A 22985-nucleotide genomic window follows, 5' to 3' on the forward strand; every position below is an offset into this window, starting at 1 on the left:
CCAGCAGCACGCGGGTATCAGTCCTCCTCCTCCTCACCCGATAAATTATCTGTACAGAGATGCACTTTTGGATGCATGTGTTCTCGGAGTTGCACGGTAGTGTTGTATCTATGAGTGAGGAGACTGGGAGAGAGCAATGATGTCCACATATAGAGGCCAAATCAACAAAAACAAAGACATCTTAGGCTTAATGAACTCTGTCATCAGGTAGGTGGTGTGGCAGGTTACTCCAGCTGCCCCTAAGGGCAATTTAGGTGCACCAAAATGAAATTATATCTTGTCCCCCAACCTAAAAAAGTTTTGGCACTCCTGATGGGGGATGCAGAGAGCCTTGGGTAGCAACAGTGGCGCAACTAGGGCAAGGCGAGCGGGGTTCGTGCCCTGGGCGCCGTTGGACCGGCAGTGCGGGTGGGGGCGCCACCGGCCACGGTACCGGCCCGCCCGCCCTAGATAGCCAGTGTAGCGCCGACCACAATGAGTGCGGTCAGCGCTACACATTTGCACAGGACCGGCGCTAGGCTTCCAGCGCCAGTCCTGTGCTGCACGCCTGAGCTCGTTCCCTCCCCCTGAGCGCTTGCCCAATAGCACTAGGAGGCGGGCTCAGGCTGTGCATAACACACGCATTGCCGCCAGCGCTGGCGGCGATGCGTGTGTTAAACAGCAGCCAATGAGAGTCAGATAGACTCTCATTGACTGCTGCAGCACCCACTGCAAGAGCCGGACTTCAGTCCCATAATGCTGAGCGCGCCAGCCCGGGCCGACGGGCGGGTGGGAGCGGCATCGCGGACAGGAGCAGGAGCAGCGTGGAATCAGGTAAGTATATTTTTATATATATTTATTTATTTTTAAACCTATCTGCACAATGGGGGAGGGGTTGGCTACTACTGGGGGCACCTCTACTGGGGGAGGTGTGGCTACTACTGGGGTGCCATTGGGAGGACCTCTACTGGGGGGGCTACTCTACTGGGGACTACTACTTGGGGGGGACTACCACTGGTGGCATTCTAAAAGGGGCCTATTACTAGAGGCACTGCACTCGGGGGACCACTACTGGGGGCAATAATAGGAAGGGCCACTACAGGGACCACTGGATAGGGGGGATCACTACAGGGTGCTTGCATAAGGGGACCACTACTGGGAAAACTGCATGGGGGGGACTACTGCTGGAGGCACTATATAAAAGGGCACTGCATAAGGGGATACCGCTACTGGGTGCACTGCATTGTGGGGACTGCTACTGGGGGCACTGCATAAGGGGGAACACTACGTGGAGCACTGCATTTGGGGGGGCCACTACTGGGGGTACTGAGTAAGGGGAACTAATTGGGGGCTGTATAAGAGGGACCACTACTGGGGATACTGTATAAGGGGCACTACTATGGGCCTGCATGAGAGGGACCACAACTGCATACTGGGGGTACTGTATAAGGGGTACTACTGGGGTTAAGGTGCATATGGATAGGAATGTTCAGTTTGAAAATAAAGGGGTGTGTCATGTTGACACGCCCCATTTTTAAGTGACCACGCCCATTTTTTGCCGCACGCGCCTTTGGCCCGCGCACATGGGGGGGGCTCCCTTTTCAAATTTGCCCTGGGCTCCAAATACCCTAGTTACACCACTGGGTAGCAATCCATGCTCTGGCATTCATTGTTGCTCCCCAACCCCTAAACACACACACACGCATCAGAGGGGGCTAATTGTCATTACTCTGCACCAGCAGAGGTTAGAATAGAGTAAAATGACTTGTCACTAGCAAGTTGTGGACTATTGTGTTCACTTTTCACCCACTGTCTCTATGGGTTTGGGTAAAACTTGGTCATAGACCCCTAAGGACATGGGACTTATTTGATCAATCTCTGTCTACACACCTCAGCCAATGGAACTCATTTTATTATGCCACCTTAACCTATTGGGGTAGTGCTAGGCAAAAATCCAATTTGCTTCTGCACTGGCTGAACCTGTATTTTTAGAATGCTCAACTCTTGGGTAAATTATTTTTGATGATCAATTTGTTTTTAAAACAGCGATGGCCTACACACTGAAAGAAAGTGACTCTGTTTCACAAAGCTTTTAATGACAACGGTCCACTTCATTGCTGTTTCTCCTGCAAATTGAGAAAACAATACTGCAGCTGAGCTCAGTGCTAATAACTCCACTTTGCCACCTATCACAGAATTAGGACTTGTTAAGTTCCTTATAAATACAAAGAGTTATCGGTGAAACTTGCTAAGTTCCTTATAAATGCAGAGAGTTATCATTGCAATTGTTGCTGAAACCTGTTACTAACAGGATACCATAGTATTTTCCACATTGACTGGTTAAGTTATAGACAATGTACACTGTATCATGTTACAACCACACACATATGACTAAAGGGGTCTATCCATTAGCAGATCTGTCTCTACTATGAAAGACAAAAGATTTATCCATTGAAAATCCCTGGGGCTGCGGTGACAGATATCTGTCATGTACTGTACATGACAGATTTTTGCAAACGAAGAACGACGAACGATATTGCATGACATCATTCAGGGAGTGGATTTTTTTTTATGTTTCTATTCATTTTCATTAAACATATCATTCGTCGTTCGTCGTTTACCGGTTATAAACTGACAGATATTCGATAAGCGATAATTGACCAACATGTTGGAGAGACAAAAGACACAATTTGTCGGCCGTGGGAGTGCGCATCTGTCATCATTCAGGGCCTATCCATGAAAGATAAATTGAACGACTGAACTCATCGTTCTAATTTATCTGCTAACGGCCCCTTAAGATAAGTCTAAATTAAATATTTTAAATAAAACATGCAAATACGGAAAAGAAAAGAAATGAATGTAAATATTATGTCTAGCAATTAGAATAGTAAAAAAAATACAAAAATAAAACTATTCCTCAAATAATTTTTCCAAAATGACTCTACTACTGTATATCTGCAAAACTATAATATATATTCAATAAACAAATAATCTTTCATATATAATAATTTAAGTAGCAAAAAATACACCTGTAAAATTAGAAAGCATACAGTATATAGACAATTAAATTAATAATCCACAATAAACAGACACAGCCAATTAACTAATATTATAAAAATATAAATATTAAAAATTTATGTTTTTTGAAGCATTGCACAAAATTTAGTACCCATTAAGTCTTGCCATTCCTTACGGTGGCCACATGGTTGTGCTCTTAACTTATTTACTCTGACTACAAAAAAAAGTATTTTCTTTGACTGCAAAAACTAATAGGTAGAAATGTTATGTTATTTGATTTACAAACAAATTATGACTAAATTAGATATTGTTACCCTTGAATATTGAACTGTTTACAGGATCTTGCATATTTTATAGCAATAGAAATATTACCTTGCAGTCACAAAATAACTCTTAGCATTCCTTTTAAATAATAAATACTATTAAATATGTCATCTTTAGTATACAACTTTTAAAACATCCATAAAAAAAAAAATTGTACAAATTCAACAAATGAATACTAACAGTATACTTGACCACTTTTCTCTCTAAACTGAGAAGTCTGGATATTATAGTATTAAAAATGTTACTTCCAAGGAAAGTTGGCAGATTGTGAATGCAGGGCCTGATTCAGAGCCGGACGCTATTTGCGCTCGCTCGTTTAGAAAAAGGGGCCGGCTATTTAAATTGAGCGCTAGCTCTTTGCGGTCTGTTGACGCCTCTATGTCTGAACGAGCGAACGAAACATGAGCTCGCTATTTTTTATAAAACGCCCCCTGGCCGCTCGTATCCTACGTCATCTCCGCTATTTATTAGATTAATCGAGTACATCGAAAGGCGTATGAACTGCTCGCAGTGCTTGTGGTTGGATTCTCCTACCGCAATCATGCGAGCAGTTCAGGCTAAAAGACAACCAAGTGACGTGATCGATGACGCTGCTTTGTTAATTATGCACACCCTTAAACGCCAGTTTTGACCGTTTGGCACGCCTGCGTTCGGTTCTCCACTCCCCGTTTTCAAGCACCTTCCCCTGTTACCATCCACAAACGCCTCATTCTGTCACTCAAATTAGCAGGCATTCGCTATTTTGCGAGCACACAATTTCCGACCGCAATGAATGGTTCGCGCATGCATATTACAACCCATACGCATGCGCAGTTGTGAGAACATCGCTCGGAGCGAACGAGCGGCCGCTTACGAGCGGCTCTGAATCAGGCCCGCAGTCCTTCTGGATGGAGACCTCTTTAATCTCATAACTCTTTCTTTTCCAGATTGCTCAATTTTAGAGGTAACATTGCAGTCAACTTGTCAGTAAGTCTCTAAAGCTGCTTGTTTTAAGTCAGTGCCTTTAGCCAACAACAGGTTACACAGTAGGCTGCCTAGAAAAAGTGCATCATTGGAAAAAAGATGCTGACATATAACAGAGTGCGCTAGAGTTTTTGCTGACAAGTTGTATATATGGTTAGGATTCAATAGGTAATACATTGTTTTCTATGGATATTTTAAAAATACAGCAGCTGTGGGTATGTTAAGAAGCAATAGTTGAGTGCATACATTTATAAGAGCTAGATGCTTAACCACTTGCCTAGTGTGGTCACATAAGTATGACCATGCCAAGTCGGGATTTCACTGACACGGTTACATTTAATGTATCCTGACAGAAACACCCACCCATGGCTGTCTTAAGAGAACCGTCTTGTAGCCATCAATCTCACAAGGCTTTTTATGCCTCCCCGCAGCCGTACCCTCCAGTTTCACCCCCTCTCCAAATAGGAACGCACACCAACTGCTGCCTTTTTTATTGCATGACTTCTCAGAGGTGTAGCTGAGGAGAGACATACAGAAGTAATACAATGAGTGATACACTGGTTATAAAAAGTTACAAACTTTCTGATCTATGTGTCCCCCAGCGAAAACATATGAAGCCACATTTAATTGGTATAAAGTTCTAAAATCCATCCTGCTCCATCATGAGATAGTGTTGCAAAGGCATCTTTCAAAAATAGAGATGCAGATTCTGGAAGCAATATCAATTCCAGTAATGAATAACAAATGCTTCTGGATGTGTCTACCAAGGAAGAAACGTATTTAGCAGATATGCGCAAATTTTGCACATAGCATTTGCAAAACTATGCCCCTTTATGGGTGAACCAGGTGTTACATTTTGGGCTACTTCCTGTTACTTTTTGACCACCACTTGGACTAGCTAATATCTGGGGAAACAAATGAGTATGCCAAGCAAAGCATACAGGGGAAAAACCACAGACATTTATAAGGAGTAATGATTGGCTCAAAACAATGGCTAACAAAATGTTGATATTCTTCTTTCTGCCAGTGCTGCAATGGATGATTAAAAACCTCTGCAGAAGTGGTACTGGGCAAAGAGGATTTCCCTGCAAACTCTATATTTTAGGTCAGTAATGTCCCACAAATTCTTTCATCTTACTAAAATAATGTACACCTTGCCAATATTCAGGGCTACATTCTCAAAAATATGGCTAATTTATTCCTACTTGAACTAATATTTTGTGAAATTTTGACCTGGAAATAAGACATAAAGAAAGTCTGCTACTAACCAAAGGCAGACTGGGGTGGAAACAGTACATCTCTTCCAAAAGATCTCAGTTTGGAATCAAAATCTATTAGTCCAGTGACTGAAAATGAGGATATAATGGTTTATCATATATACTGTCAAGCGAACTGTATAGTAGAATTGCAGTTGTATGTGTCACAACCCTGGTGATATCCTTACTCAATAAATTATATTGTCTCACAATGGACACATTTTACACATTTCCTCAATAGGCTGAAAGCTATGAGACCTTGAGGGTGGACAGTCAAGATTTTCCCAGATGTTCTAAACATAAAGAAGCTCGAAAGGGGAGAAATAACAAGTTTTTAATGAGGAATGGTGTGCTTGCTCAAGTGGAAATCTACGCATTTTGTCTAAAGTCCACAACACAAAGAATTGAAAAAGCCCACACAACCATAGTCAGACCACAGCCTGTGATTGATTATAACTTTGCAATGGGTGGTGTAGATCATGCAGATTAACATATGATAAACTATCCCATAAACTGTAAAAGGGGTAAGAGATTTTACATTATTATTTTACCCACCTTCATGGGTTACTTCTTTTCATTTGGCATAGTCCGTAGGATGAGCCACAACGGCAGCGATGACCTGTACTGAGGCAACAGGGATGAGAGCCCTCAGCTCAGGTAGAGTGTGGGCAAGAACAATGTGTCTGGAAGCCCAAGACAACCATCTAGTGCTTTAGGCCCAGCAGTTGTAGCTCCTTTGGTGCCTTTGAGTGCCATCCTGGTGCATCTTCCAAAGTCCAATGGTAACAACATGATGCTGTCAGATTGGAGGAAAGACTGCGTGGGACAGTGTGACTATACCAAGTCACTACTCTGATGCAGTTGGAACTAGTTCTGCATGCACTTGAAGGTGACACACAGAAGAAGGTTATCTGATACCTGAGGGGAAAAGTATGTTGCTGCGTAACATATTTTAGATTTTTCAAGACCTTTATGGACACACTTCTTCTGCTGCCATGTTGAAGAGATGATTCTTTTCCAGGGTACAGCAAGTGCATGAATCTTTGCTGCATTTTGCCAATGCCTTACAAGAGCTCTTGGCTGAACTACAATGCTGGGACCCCAGAATACTGCAGGATTTAGGTGAAATGGATTTTCATGTTGCGGGGTCAGTTAATCATGGGGCTATGCAATTTGCCTTTATGGCAAGTCTTGTTGAATAAGGTATACACAAATGAGACCTTGACTTTCCATCGCATAAAAACTGATACTATTGAAGTGGCATAGGTCGTGTACCCAGTCAGGCACAGCCTGAGGTAGTTAAAGCATAAAAGCAGCTGTTTGTAGGGGGAGAATCAGTCCTCCAAAAAAAAACAAATAGTGTATGTAAAAATGGGAAACAGCACTTAAAAGAGCCAAAGGCTACTAAAATTCAATACAATATTGATCATAAATTGATAAACAATTAAAATGGATGGAATGGATAAAAACATACATTTAATAAGCAGGTCATATATTCAAAATTCTAAAACTAAAAAATTTCATGTTTAAAAATGTCTTCTGATCAAGCAGTCAAAATTCATAAATCAGAAAAGTTTAGCTCTTTAATTGTGGAAGGCAGTTTAGTCAAATGTCTGGTCCTCTTTAGAATGGGGTATATCCAGCAGGGTTATTAGTTACCAATTCCATCTGTAGATGTTTGGGGTCCTTTAGCAAAGAAGCGCAACGCCCGGGTACAATTCCCCTTTAGTGCACAGCAAAGATGCTGGAGCGTCACTTAAGGAGCAGATTCCAATGATGATCTCCAAATGTCAAAAGAGTATTGAGCTGATAGGGCTGGTCACTGCCGCATTTTGCTGTGGTAAACTCAAAGCTTTTTGAAAGATGGTCTCAGTTGTCTTAAAATGAGCTTTATATAGTACTGCCAAATGTTTGCTAATTAGCAGCTGTTTGCAATAATCCATCCATCCACATGTATACACAACACAAATAAATGCAATAATACCCTAGGAGATAAACCTATTCAATAATAAAGCAAATTACTTGAGAATAAATTGATTCTCTAGTATACATAGGAGAGTTCATACCTTTAATGCGCCCCAATCTGCCTGCTTTCCTGATCATATGATGAAACAAACATCATATGATCATATTGGAGGTGACTGACTGGGACATCACATTCCCACAATGTTGTGTTTACTTTGCAGCATCAATTTTAAAGTATATTATTCAAGAATGAACTAATATCTCTATATGTAGGGAAAGTTTATACTTTTAATGTGCCCCAATCAGGCAGGTCTCCCAATCACGTGATGTTAACAAACATGATGTTTGAAAGTGGATGTTTCTCATCTGGAACAATTGTTGTGGATTAGGCATCAAGTTTTTTCCCAACATGAAGATGGTTTTAGTTGCACTGATCAGTTGCAGCATGAAAGTTACACTGGAGACTCCCCTCTCATTCCAGAAAGATATCATCAGATTCCTCTACAACTCTATCAGGAGGTAAAGACCATGCCCTTGCAGATGTTGGACAACGGTGTGGTAGTGTAAAGTACGGATCCATGGGCTAGTCCAGAAAGATGGGACCTTACAGTTCTGTGTAGTCTACTGGCGGCTAAATTTGTGCATGGCATGGGGTGCTTATCCACTGCTTAACATTGGAGATGCCTTTGTAGCCTTGGGGCAAGCTGAATACTTTTTCACATTGGATCTGGCCAGTGGATATTGTCAGATTCCAGTGACAGAGCAAGATAGAGAAAAGACAGCCTTCTTCAATTCGATGGGGTTGTTCGAGTTCTGCTGGATGCCTTTTAGGCTCACTAATGCACAGGTTACTTTCCAGCAACTGATGGGATGCTGCTTAGGGGGCCTAAAGTTCGATGCCATCTTGGTTTATCTGGATGATATTATCATCTTTTCTCCTACCTTGGAGAAATATCTAGCTCAATTGTATCTGGTACGGCATCATTTAGAAAAATATGGCTTTAGGTTGAAGCCCAGAAAGTGCCATTTGTTGAAACCCACTATGAAATATTTGGGCCACATCATTTTGCAGGAAGGAGTATGTCCCACAGCTAACAAGATCACAGCAGTCCAAGAATGAAAGATACCTACAGATGTGTCGCAATACATTGTTGTTGCAGTCATGCCAAATGGGTGTGGTATAAGAGATAGACAGTAATTAGTTAGACAATGTCTAGATAGACACCAGATGTTAGACAGTCAATAGTTAGACAGGGAAAAAAGTTAGAAACAAACAAAAGTCAGACACATTTACATGTCTAACTTTAGTGTGTCTGACTTTTGTCTGTGTCAAACTTTTTTCCTTGTCTAACTATTAACTGTCTAACATCTGGTGTCTATCTAGACATTGTATAACTAATTACTGTCTGTCTATAGTCCGAAACCCATGCCAAATAGCCCCTCTCTGTGTGCGCCAGGTCCTATGCAACTCTGCTTGCGCCGAGCATATCTTTTGCCTGAAACTGCATCTTAGTTGCAATACAATGCAACTAAGACTCACCAGGAGACTGCACTGATTAATTTGATATGAAACACTAGAGTTGGGGTCCAAACAGAAAAGTGCATTTAACAGGTTAAAACAATAATTTACTACAGCACCAATATTAGCTTACACCAACTTCAAAAAGCTTTTTGCTCTTTACACAGATGACAGTCTGCAGAGTCTGGGTGTCATTTTGGCGCAGGTTCAGGATTGGCAAGGAACAAGCCATTGTCTATAGTAGCTGAAGCTTGTGAGTCAGAATGGAATCCTGTGAATTATAGCTCATTTAAACTGGAACTGTTGGCTGTTGTGTGGACTGTCACTGAGAAATTTGATGAGCTTCTGACAGGCAGACTGGGATTCCTAATTTTCACGGATAATAACCCTTTGACCTATCTGGACACTGCCAAGGTGGGCGCATTGGCGCAGTAGTTTGTGGTCAGGTTGGTTAAATTCAATTTCCAGATTTTCTATCGACCTGAGAAGAATGGCAATGTGGGTGCCTTGGCTCAATTTCCCTTCGATGAATCCTGGACCCTGAGTGATGGGGATACCCAACTCACTCAAGTTATGCAACTTGAAGATCTGAGTGAGCACCAATGGCTGTTGGCATCACTAGGACTCTGGAAAATTGGTCACAAGAGCAGTATCTGGATCCTGATCTCCAATGACTGTGACAGTGGAAAGGGTGGTGGCAACAGCCCATTAAGCAGGAGCGAGAAGAGTTGACTATCCGGGTGAAGAGAGTGTGATGACACTGGGATTGCCTGGATGACAGGGGTGGCCTGCTGTGTAGAAAGGTGTATCTGAATCATGAGGCACTGTATGTCAGGTAGCTTATCCTTCTCGAACGAGTGGTGCAGAATGTGGTGTAGGCGGTTAACCTACAATGGGGCCACCTGAGTGTGAAGAAGACCTTCCACTTCCTGTGGCACCAATTCTTCCAGTCAGGACCCAAAGAAAAGTAAATGTATAATGTATATAGGAAGCGCTGCTACCAGGAAGACTATGAACCTCAATTATTTTCAATATGGTTTAATATTACATAAAGATATGGCCATAAATAAAACACATTTAAATAAAACACCATAAAACATCAATGACAATAGAAAAAAATGCCCTGATGTGTCCATTAGCTATCTCAGCATTCAGTATGTAGCAGCAAATCTGCAGACAATCTCAAGCTACACAAAAATAGCTATAGAGTGAAGAAATAAAAAATTAAAAATACTCCACACTCCTCTGGATGTTTCTCCGTATTGGATCCAGACCACATATAAAGAGTCACAATTTGCATGTACCATTGACCATTTGGTTTGGTCGGCAGAGAGGTTTATAAAGCAGTGCTTTCCATTCCTTATTCTTTTTGGAAGGATTTGGTCATAGGCTTATGTGAATTCACAAGGCTTTCAGTTGTTTTATCCACTTTCAGTAAAAAAGCATCTCAGCAAATAATATAGATTTTCCCGAGCTGTTTGAATGGGGTATGGACTCTCAGCCAGATACAGATATCTCAATGTCCTTACACCAGCCTTTTCAAAAATAGGATCTTTTACAGAAATCCTATCACCAATTGGATTGTGATACTCACTAAAAGTTCTCAATGTGGTTTCACACAGTGTGGTGATCCAACAGAGTGCCCTGTTTGGTACGTGGAGATGTGGAGTAAAGAGCAGGTACAGCCTATAACGTGTTTCCCCGCCTTGTGGTATTCCTCAGCGGCTTCCTCAGACAGAATGGACTCAGAGAAGTAGTAAAAGAAGTGTGCTGAGCCTGCCCGAATTGTGTGAAAGCTAAACCCACAGAGCAATGTGCACCAGTTCTGACCATCCAAACTGGTTGGCTTTTAGAGTTGCTCATAGTAGACTAAGGGCCTGATTCAGACCCGCTCGCAAGAGGGTCGATGGTTGCGCATTGCGCATGCACGGCGTGTGCAATGCGCATGCGCAAGCCCCATAGCAAGTGAGAAATTCACTCATTCCGGGGCTCGCTACAAATGGGGTGGCTATCGATGTGATCGACAGCTCACCCCATTTTGTACGTAGGGTGGGGGGGTGGCTGGACAAACTGAGACGTTCCTGAAGGAACGCCTGCCATTTGTGGGCGGCCCTACTGACATCACCAGTGATATCAGTAGTGACCTTCCAGCTCTATTAAAGCCGGAAGCTCACTAGGGCAGAAGAGACTCTACCACAAGGGTCTTGTCGCAAGCCCGACTATCGCGACCATCACCTGGTCGCTCACAAAAGTTGTGTGTGGTCACCCACAGCTTAGCAAGCGGCCAGGAGGCCGGCTTAACAAAAAAAATGTGGCCGCCCTCATTCAGAGCGAGCGCTTGCTTTTTGCGAGCGGCTCTGAATGAGGTCCTAAGTCCTCAGTGCACATCACTATGGTCTAGTGATGACAGATCATTTCACCAAGTTTGCAGTGGTTGTACCCACCCCGGATCAAAGACAGAGTCTGCTGCACAAGCAGGGTCAATTCATTCACAAGTATGGGTGTCCAAAAATGATTCAATCTGATAAGGGTGCCCGTTTTCAGGGGCAGTTGATACAACAGTTGTGTCATGTCTATGGCTTACAGAAAGCCCACACTATGCTGTATCATCAGCAACAGAATGGAGCCTGTGTGAACACTTCAAACCCACATTCAGATGCTCAGAATCCTCAAAGCTGTGTGACCCTGTCTGTTCCCTGTTGAGAGTTATCCTCTGCCATCTTGTGATCCCTTCAACATCCTGCTTGGGGATCATGCCAATGATTGGTGGGTTCTGACTTTCAGATGCGGATGACGTTATTCCTTTGGATGTACAAGAAGAATGGTTAGTTCCTAATCCTAGTCCAGTGCCATCCCTGGCACATACTCCCCTTCCTCGAAGGTCACAGAGGAGTAATTTAGGTCGACCAGAAGCTCTATATGCTGATTATGCCTTTTGTGGTATCAGTTTGCGATTGTAAAAACTACAATGGATACATGTGGAAAGGGGAAGGGGGTCAGCAGTGAACTTCACCGCTACAACCCCCGCTGGACCTGCCACTGACACTGGGGATGATGCGGTGGCTCACGCTGATTCCCCCTCTGTGGTGTCCTTTGCCGCTACCATGTTTAGCTCCCCCATTATGTGGGCTGGTGGTGAACCAATCGGAACTCGCCACCTGTCCCATAAGTCTCACATGGCTGACAAGCCAATCATGGCTCATCATTTTAGCAGCCCTGTGACCTTTCGACAGCTATTTAAGTTGGATGACTGCAAGTAGGCAGTCAGACACTGTTCATCAGCGGTGTGAAACACATTTTGGTAAAAGAGAACCTCCTATAAACTCCTCTGTAGGCCATCTGGTTACCGTAAGGGCACCAGGGACCAAATCTACTGGGAATCTTCAGTCATGGGGTAAAACGCCCTAGGGCTAAGGTCTACTTTTTTACAAATGCTTTTATTACATATAAAAAGTGGCAGTTGCAAAAACAACCTCCAACTTAGAATGGAGTTGGCAGACTGCTTAAAATTACTGTTCAGCAAAGTCTCCATGTCAAAATGTAGTCATCCAGGAACCAAACACCTTACAGTTAACATGGATGTACATTCTAAAATGTGTTCCTCCAATAGAAAAAGAGGCAGTCCAGACAGAAAATGTGCTGTTTGCTACTCGAAAAGAGACAAGAATGGCAAAAAATAAACTACTGCAAAAAGAGTGATGCGGTACTTTGCGCTGTGCCATGTATCAAAATACTGTATATCAACCAGAAATAAGTCTTACGTTTTATTACTAATTTGTATTAAATAAGTTTTACATGAGCTTTGAAAAGTCTTAAAGTTTTTAAAGTTGCAATTCATTCATTAAACAAGAAAAAAATTGTGCTGTAGTTTGTTTCCAAATATAGATACAGTTTGTACATGGGAGCAAACTTTTTAAAATCATGTTGCTTGAGCACCCACAGCAGCCCTGTCTTTCTTGCTCACAATGTGGGTCTTATTCACATAAATAAAACAACTAGAAGTGAAAAAAAATACTTTGCTAGATTGCCCTGATCAATTTGATGTGTGACATTTGTACATCTGTGTGTGACTGAGTCTGAATCTGTATACAAAGTGCTATCATGCAGCAGTGGTGACTTGTTCTCATGCCAGATCCGTTATACTTCATCTGCGACTTTGTTCATGTTTAAAACTAATTCCTGCAAAGTTAAAGTCTCAGACTAGTATTTTAAGTGTGATGTTTCTCGGAGCTGCTCAGTGGTGCCAGGCATTTTTGTGCAGTATGGCGTAACGACTGCAGGTATATGAGGACACATCTGTATACATATATATATATATATATATATAAATATTTACATATATTTAGAAATATAATACTGTATATGACATATTTAGCCCCAGCATACTCAAAGAAGCATACAGTACCTACTCTGCTTTTGGGGCTGTTGAGAGGGGGAAGGGCGAGTACTGATTACTTGGGCCTGGGCTTGTCGAAGGGGTCCGGCAGGGTCCTGACCCCCTGTGTGGCTGCAGGTGCCCCTTTTGTAACTGCCGGCACCCCCTTTCAACCAAAGGTGCCCCATGTGCGGGAGAACTATTTTTGCTAATTTGTTTTAGGGTGTATGTACACACCAAAGGATGTATACACACCAAAGGATGTCTCCTGACTCCTTTGGTGTGTATATAGCACACACGTTCCATGCACGCTGGTGGCCTGGTGACTCCCTGGTGGCTTTACATGCGCTGTCACATCCATGGCATTTTCAGCCCTGGTATTCACCAGGTGGCAGTTTTGGAGGTGGCTAATCTCTGTGGACCTTGTGTCCTACGTTAGACAGATTCTATTTCAATTTTTTATTGATACATCTATATCTTGTTGTTTAATGTCCTGAAGAAGGCCCTTTATGGACTGAAACGTCGACAGATGACAAACAACTGGATGACACATTGTAAATTGAAAGCATATTCGGCATTATGAAGCCACAATAAAATATTTTTTGTTTGTATATTATTGGAGAGTGCCCTCGTCCTGATATTCTGGACTGTGGTTGTATATATATATATATATATATATATATATATATATAAAATACTTTGTTGGTGCGCTAATCAGAAATATAACCATAACTAACAATAAATAAATAAAGTCCAGTCAGTTCATATAGATGGAAGGTTTCATCAAAAACCAACTTGTTAATCCACCTGTATTCAGACCAAATCCAAGGTTGGCATCTTCCCCACAAATACCTGTTCCAACCAGTACATGAAATTATAAAAATGAAGCAGACAAGGGGGCACCTAATAGTGCATTAAAAGATAAAAAAGAAAGTTTTATTTTCATTCACATCTGACTGCAAAGTGCACTAGCGGTATAACCACCGCCAGCATTAAAAGCATGAACCAAAGTAACCTCTGGCGAACAGCGAGTTCGAGCAGTCCTCGTCTCCATGCCAAGCCAAGCCCCTATGCGTTTCGTCACCAAGACTTCATCAGAGGGCTGGCTTGGCATCCTCCGCTTGTTATTTTTATACCTGACGGTATCCCATAGTAACCGGTCTTAATATTACATCACATTCTATGGTCAGCTGCTATCAGACACCAAGACCAGTAAATCAACTTATCACCTGGACAAGCTGCCCTGTAGCTTAATCATCTGCACTTTGCAATTACATTTAAATACAACCAGCAATACATAAAAACCAACAATACATAAAAACATTTGACACAACATTGTGTAGAATTCTAATACATTTCAATCACAGTTGTGTCATCACAAAAATATAAACATTCAAATCACGTTATAAACGAATGATAAAATAAAAAAATAAAAATAGAGAAGTATATGACAAATATAAATCTGACTTCACTATCATATATTAAAAATAATCTATCACAACAAAATTGACTTTGAAAGTTGTAACAATCTATATGGTCAAACTAGACCAACAAAGGTTAACCCCTAATTGGGGAAATAAACGGGTTAAATTATTAGTTCCTTTTGGCATACTACGATGATGTTTAATTGATGTAATCCAAAAATGTACCAAACTAGAGCAATGATAAGGGAATTATATCAATTATTCTAAATAAGGTGTGGTTTCAAATCCTTCGTTTAGCCCCGTAGGTAAAAGAGTATTTAGGGTTAAAATCCAAAACGTCTCTCTTTTTCCTAGTCTAGTAAGCCTATCTCCACCTCTTCTATCCAGCGTCACATGTTCAATTCCCATAAACCTCAATGATGATGGATCACTCGAATGACATGTTCTGAAATGTCTTGGAACAGAAGGGGAGACGGGGGACCTTTCACCCTCCGGTCTGAGAAAAAGATACAGAGAAGAAGAGGGAAAAGAGGGGGAAAGAGCTCCATAGCGAAAACGAGTTATGATTCAACAGTAATGACTGATAAAGGTAATACAAGGATCTTTAATCTATCTAAACATGTATTAACATCTGCAGAGGTAAATAAGTTCAATCTTATAAAGGACTTATATTTATATGTTTGGAAGATGACTCTGAAGAGACATTTTATTAGACAAAACAATAAATCACTAGCACCCCTTAAAAATTGAGAATCAAATAAACAAAGCTGTACATCAGGATTAAGGTCCAAATCCACCTTTTATCCAATTGAATCAAAGGGGTCTCACCTAGACCTATATGCACAATTAGCGAGAAAAGAGTTTGACAAAATAAAAAGCTCTAGTGTTGAGAGAAATCTCACTGCAGCTGAAAATCTGGTATTAAAGAATCTAGCAGAAAATAACGATGTTGTGATAAAATCTGCAGATAAGGGTGGGGGGGTTGTTATACTGGATCGAAATGATTATGAACAGGAAATGTATAGACTATTATCAGACATCAATTCGTACCAAAAACTAAAAGGTGATACGACAAAGGAATATTTAGCTTCATTGAAAAATTTACTTGATAAAGGGAAAGACTCCCATGTTTTGGGAGATGAAGAATACAAATATTTATGGAATGAACATCCAAGATTGGCTACTATATATTATTTGCCAAAGTTACATAAAAATCCGGACAGGCCATCAGGCCGCCCGATTGTATCTGGTATTGATTCATTGACTACAAGAGTCTCAGAATATGTCGATGTATTTATAAAAAAATATGTACCATTGTTGGAAACTTATGTGAAGGACTCTACACATGTAATACAATTGTTAGATTCTTTTGATTGGAATGCAAATTATAGTTGGGGTACTATAGATGTTCAGGCACTATATACATCAATTCCACATGATTTAGGTATTGGATGTATAGAGAAAGTGCTGAGTCATAACCCTGAGATGAACCCACTTAGAACCGAATTTATAGTGAAGTGTCTACAATATGTATTAGAACATAACTATTTTCTTTTTCTTGATGAATTCTTTCTGCAGACCTGTGGGATGGCGATGGGGATGATTTGTGCCCCGGGGTTCGCCAATTTGTATATAGGGGAATGGGAAAAAGAGTATATTTTGAACAATAATCCTTTTTTTGATAAGATCATTTTATTTAAACAATATAGACGATATACTGGTGATGTGGAGTGGATCTGAAATAGATTTTACAGAATTTGTAAACAGTTATAATCTTCAATTCACCTCTAATTTTCAAAAAGATGAAATAGAATTCCTTGATTTGACCCTTAAAACAAAGAACTATCAATCTGTAAATAAAACGGTAGAAACTGCAACTTTTTTTTAAGAAGGTAGATAGTAACAGTTATTTGGAATTCAACAGCTGTCACCATAAGAAATGGAAGAAAAACCTCCCTTTTTCCCAGTTAGTCATATATATATATATATATATATATATATATATATAAATATAATGAACAATCAGAGATCTATAAAGAGAGGTTTAGAGAAAAAGGGTATCCCATGTCTCTGATTCAATCAGCTATAGACAAAGCTCGAGGTCTGGATAGGAAAGAATTGTTGATATATCGTGAACCAGCTGATAAAATAGATGATATAAGAAAGAAATTCTTCTGTCCCTTTGTGACCCAATATAATAGTGCCAGTAGTGACATTCAGAGTATACTTAGGAAATTCTGGCATATCATTTGTATGGACCCGGTTTTAAGTCCCTATATTAATAAAGCACCTGATGTTGTATTTAAAAGAGCGAGAAGCTTGAAATCCTCTTTGTCACCTAGTTTATTGCCTAAGATTACAGATGGTGGCGAAGGGTTTATGAAAAAAATAAAAGGCTGTTATACTTGTGGCCACTGCAAAGTACGTGTGCACAGCTTAAAAGGGAAAAAAAAACATTTTATAATCAAGAAGAACCATTAAAAGAGTTTAAAGTAAATAGTATGATTAATTGCAATACTACTTTTTTAGTTTATTTATTGGAATGTGGATGTGGGAAACGTTATATAGGGAAAACTAAAAGACCCCTTAAAATTCGGATTTTGGAACATCTGAGAAACATAAAGAACATGGTTGAGAATCACAGTGTTCCAAGACATTTCAGAACATGTCATTCGAGTGATCCATCATCATTGAGGTTTATGGGAATTGAACATGTGACGCTGGATAGAAGAGGTGGAGATAGGCTTACTAGACTATGAAAAAGAGAGACGTTTTGGATTTTAACCCTAAATACTCTCTTACCTACAGGGCTAAACGAAGGATTCGAAACCACACCTTATTTAGAATAATTGATATAATTCCCTTATCACTACTCTAGTTTGGTACATTTTTGGATTACATCAATTAAACATCATCGTAGTATGCCAAAAGGAACTAATAATTGAACCCGTTTATTTCCCCAATTAGGGGTTAACCTTTGTCGTTCTAGTTTGACCATATAGATTGTTACAACTTTCAAAGTCAATTTTGTTGTGATAGATTATTTTTAAGATATGATAGTGAAGTCAGATTTATATTTGTCGTATACTTCTCTATTTTTTTATTTTATCATTCGTTCATAATGTGATTTGAATGTTTATATTTTGTGATGATACAATTGTGATTGAAATGTAGTAGAATTCGACACAATGTTGTGTCAAATGTTTTTATGCATTATTGGTTTTTATGTATTGTTGGTTGTATTTAAATGTAATTGCAAAGTGCAGATGATTAAGCTACAGGGCAGCTTGTCCAGGTGATCAGTTGATTAACTGGTCTTGGTGTCTGATAGCAGCTGACCATAGAATGTGATGTAATATAAAGACCGGTTACTATGGGATACCGTCAGGTATAAAAATAACAAGCGGAGGATGCCAAGCCAGCCCTCTGATGAAGTCTTGGTGATGAAACGCGTAGGGGCGTGGCTTGGCATGGAGACGAGGACTGCTGGAACTCGCTGTTCGCCAGAGGTTACTTTGGTTCATGCATTTAATGCTGGCGGTGGTTATACCACTAATGATGGTATGAGTGCACTTTGCAGTGAGATGTGAATGAAAATAAAACTTCCTTTTTTATCTTTTAATGCACTATCGGGCGCCCCTTGTCTGCTTCATTTTAGAATATATATATATATATATATATATATATACAAACCCCCTTCTGTAAAAATCCTGCCTTTGCCCCTGACTGTTTATACAGTCACAGGTGTGTGCTCCCACCTTTCACACACCACCTGCACCCCCCTATACATTCCTGGCTGGATCTGGTGCATACATTATATACAGCGCTGTGTACTGTACCTGTTATACCTACCTGCTGCATTATCCCTATGTTATCCTGTAAACAAGTTCTGCCTGGTTAATAAATCTAACACCTGGTTAATTTATCTACCATGTGGATGAACCTGCATTATACACTTCTGGCACCTATATCAACTAATGATGTGATTGTCTGACCAAGTGCAACTGCCAAGTGCATACAATTACTAATAAAATGTGTTGAACAAAACCCAGTCTACAGAATTCTGAGCTGTCATCTTTTTCCACGCATCAAGGAACAACCCTAAAAATATATCCCACCACCCTTGCTATCATTTTAGTAACCTAACCTAACAAAGTGATTACTTTAGTTTTTATGCACTTGCACATAAGTGCTCCCTCACTCCACCATTAACCACTGCAAATGTTGGCGCCTCTTCAGCCATTTTGTTCCACCCATGCTTGTTGCCAGACATATAGGAGCACAGGTGCAAATCAAGATCCTATTGCACTTTATAATTGAGTGCGTATTAACTTCTATTTTCAATGACTCACAACTCTCCCTGGTATGGACAATTAAAACAACCAGAATACATTATTTGAACATACCCGAATTAGAAGTTGAACACACCCTGATCATTATGGGGAACATGCATTCTATTCACATGTGCATTCCTATCTAACACTGGATGGGCCATGAATGGAAGAAAGCATAGCATTGCAGAATTTAGTATTTGAACCCATGACAGCATTCTCTGCTGTGCGTTTTCCATAGGTATCAGTGATTACTACTTGTTGATGCATTTTAACTATACCTCACATGTGTTTGATACAGCTCATAACATGTCACTGTACGAGTCCTAATTTCACCATTCAGTGACACTATTCTATCATTACCATGCCTTTCCAATAAAATGAATATCAAACATAAACACAAATAAAACAGTTAATTCCTAGGGAATTAATTAATAAAAAAAAATATTTTAAGTATCCAAGGCACCTGATGGTCATAACAAGAGATCTACACAACATAAATTACTTTCCAAATACTGTGTCCTATATACAATGTATATTTTTGTTTACAAAGTAAGTTACAGTACCTACCTATAAAGTGATTTACAATACTGGTAGATTATTACGTTTCAATTTATATATGTATCTATTAGGATTTTAAATATTATTTTAAAATGACTTTACCTGTACAGATGAAACTTGATAGTCCGCCATAGACGACATCGTCGTTATCTGGCAATATAAATGGACACCTTGTCTGTACTTCCAAACAGTATTGCTTGCAAGGTATTTTGCTACTGCATTCAAATTGTGTGACTTCAAAATACTGGGAACATAGCCATGACTTGTAGACAGTCTGAAAAAAAAACATAAGGTGATATTATATACCAGTTTGTTTGGATTATTGAAACTCTGTAAACATATATGCAACTAAACTTTAAAGAGATACGTAACTATTCTACCAAGACTTTTTAATAATGGTTATTATAACATCCTCACTGTGCAATTATAACATAAACAAAGTTTATTTTATAAAGCCGCTGTAATAAATACTGTATATCCTTTCTGTTAATTAGTTGCATGTCTAGTTCTTTCTTTCTGTATTGTGTAATTGATTTAAAAGTGATTCAGTTGACAGCAAATTTTATTCCCCAATAAAAGCAGTTTTCAGAAATCACAGCCAGTATAAGAGCTTATTTCATTTGCAGTATTCATCACCACATACAATAACCTTACTGCACACATTCTTTCTTATCAAAACATATCATTCAATGGTATCACAGTGGTTGGCACTCTAACCTTCAAAAGGGCCACACATTATCCTTAATCTCAGTAGTAAAAATCAGTTAATACATTTAAACAATGAAAAAGACATCTATTTGTAATAACATATCAGCATGCTTTTTACAGTCATTACAGGATATAACAAATACGACATCAAAAACAGGAAGAAGCTGAGGGCTGCAAGTGAAGGTTTGGGGGATACATGTGAGCCCAGAACAGCCTGTAGCCCAATACTGCTCTGGAGCCTTGTAGGAGATCAGCAACAGCAACCGTTTTATTGCTAAGTGCATGGTACATCCATACTAGGGAGCGATATAACATTGTGATATAACTAGAGCATATAACAAGTATTATGTAGGTCATGTAGAGATGAGCGAAATGAAATGTTCAACTATGCAGCAAAATATCCACCTAATTCTGCATTTGGTAGCAAAGTTTTACATGTTTCACAGGTGGAATATGGCCCTAAGTACTACCCGTCCCACCCTAAACATGCCACACAGCATTTACCTGCTCTAGTCCCAGCTCTAGTCACAGACTATCATTTCTGTTAAAGGCAAGCTTGCAAATACAATACACAATGGCAGGCAATATCATATTTCCAGAATTTCCCACCTCTACAACATGGCCTGTTCTGCTGCCGAGTTCACAGTTTGGGGTAAATGTAATTGGGTCCGAGTTTTCCCTGCGGGACAAACTCTGACTCTTTTGCACATTTAAAGGTCCGAGTTTTTCCCACACTCGCCAAGTGTAATAGCCTGTGAACTTGTGAGTTCAAGGCTCTTACATTATGCGAGTCTCTGCAAGTTTTCCCCTATGTAAACTTGGACTTTTTAATGTGACTAGCATTAAAAGGTCCAAGTTATACAGAATCCTTCACAGATCAGTGAGATCCGTGAATGTTTCTGTGTTAAAAAAAAAAGTAGCAGTAAAAATAAATAAAAAAAATATGTGCACCCCCCACCCCACCACAAGCATAACCAGTCCCGTGCTCTGTTGAGCCTGTCCTGGTTCTTAAAATACAGGTGAAAAAATGTGTAGGGTTCCCCTGTATTTTATGAACCAGCAGTCTCTGCTTGTGGAAATACAGGGAACAAAATGAGAAGGGGTCCTCTGTATTTTCCATTACCAGCACCAGACTCTTTCTAGCGGGGGTGTAATGCTACAGCCAGGGAACCCTTTTCTAGGTGAGTATGTTCAAAATGGCAAAACATCTGGATGTGTGTTTTGCCATTACGAGTTGCGGGGGTGAGTTCTTAAAATATGTGAGTATAGCTCTATACTCTCACATTTTCCAAATTCAGACCCTATTACATTTACCCTTTTCCCTTAGTTCAGGTCTCCACTAACATACTGTACTAATTTATCAGTTAGCAAATTTTATCTATTTTCAATTTCTATTAGATGCAGTGTACTTTAGAAGCATTAGCTATAATATTTATATTTAAAAAAAAGCTAAAAGAAATTTTTCTCCCTAATGTAAATATAGAAAATATTTTTAGAATATTTGTCATCCTTCTGCTATTACAGTATGTAACATTTGTGATTTCTGTGAATGTAACCTTTATGATTAATGATGTGTCCAAAATCATAATGAACTGTATTGTGTATTTGATAGATAAATAGCTAAATAGATCAATGGTTCATATTACCCATAACAGTAAAACTAAGAGGTATATAAAACAGCTACACTGATTTCTATAGCTCATTTAAGAAAATGCAAAAGTATGTTCCCATAGTGCAAATCCTATTTCGTGACAGCACTTGCCAATTTTGTGCAAATAAAGCAAGTACAAATAATGTATCTATCCAATGGCATGAGTTAAGCCAATTCAGAGAAAGTTATTGCTGAGTATAGAATAGGTGCATAGGTATACCTTCAGTCAATATATATGTATATATTCATTGAAGTTGTTAAAGATTAATGGGACTTAGCTATTTAGATCTAATAAGAGTGGAAAATGTTAATAACAAATATTACCAAGTTTGGAGTCCCAAAGAGTTCTGGATCTCCGAAAAGTGTCCTACTCACCCTTACCAAAGGTTGACCCTGGCTAGATGTTAGCATTATAAAACACTTAAGAACCTATTTATTAAGCCAAAATCATGTAAAGACATCTGATTTTGCATGATTAAGGGACTTTTTTCGTATTTGGGCAACTACCAAATTACCAAAATCAGATATCTCCTGTATTCAATAAGTAAAAGAGAATACTGCAGTCCCCATAACTTTCAATGTGGAATGCGATCTGCACCTATTTATTAATGTTCATAAAGCTTAGCTTTCAGTGCTTGACCACAATAGCTGATGGCACTAGCTACTGTAACAAATAAGCTACTTTAATGCTGAAGGATCTTTCTGATGACAGTGCATGCTCGGTACACACACCGCCTTCACTGCTGCTAATGGGGCAAAGTCATCACTGGGTCAGCCAGATGCATTCTCCCAACATGACTGTGATAATAAATTACCCTGTTAACTTATCTATTACTGCTGCAAATAGTGGCAATAATAGATGTTAATTAAAGGAGAAAATATGTGGCCATTAATAAATAGGCCCCTTTATG

At 39.8% G+C, this 22985-nt stretch overlaps 1 protein-coding gene across 1 annotated transcript in view; it reads right to left on the bottom strand.

Moving 5' to 3' along the window:
• Nucleotides 1–22985, bottom strand: part of NALF1 (NALCN channel auxiliary factor 1) — a 609406-nt gene that overhangs the window by 7217 nt on the left and 579204 nt on the right. The window contains exon 2 of the mRNA XM_088456688.1: nt 19818–19989. Within this exon, the coding sequence (XP_088312814.1) occupies nt 19818–19989 (172 nt within the window). The remainder of the gene's footprint in view (nt 1–19817; nt 19990–22985) is intronic.

Source organism: Taudactylus pleione, unplaced genomic scaffold (genome assembly GCF_031769625.1).
Source record: "Taudactylus pleione unplaced genomic scaffold, aTauple2 ptg000041l, whole genome shotgun sequence".
NCBI lineage: Eukaryota > Metazoa > Chordata > Amphibia > Anura > Myobatrachidae > Taudactylus > Taudactylus pleione.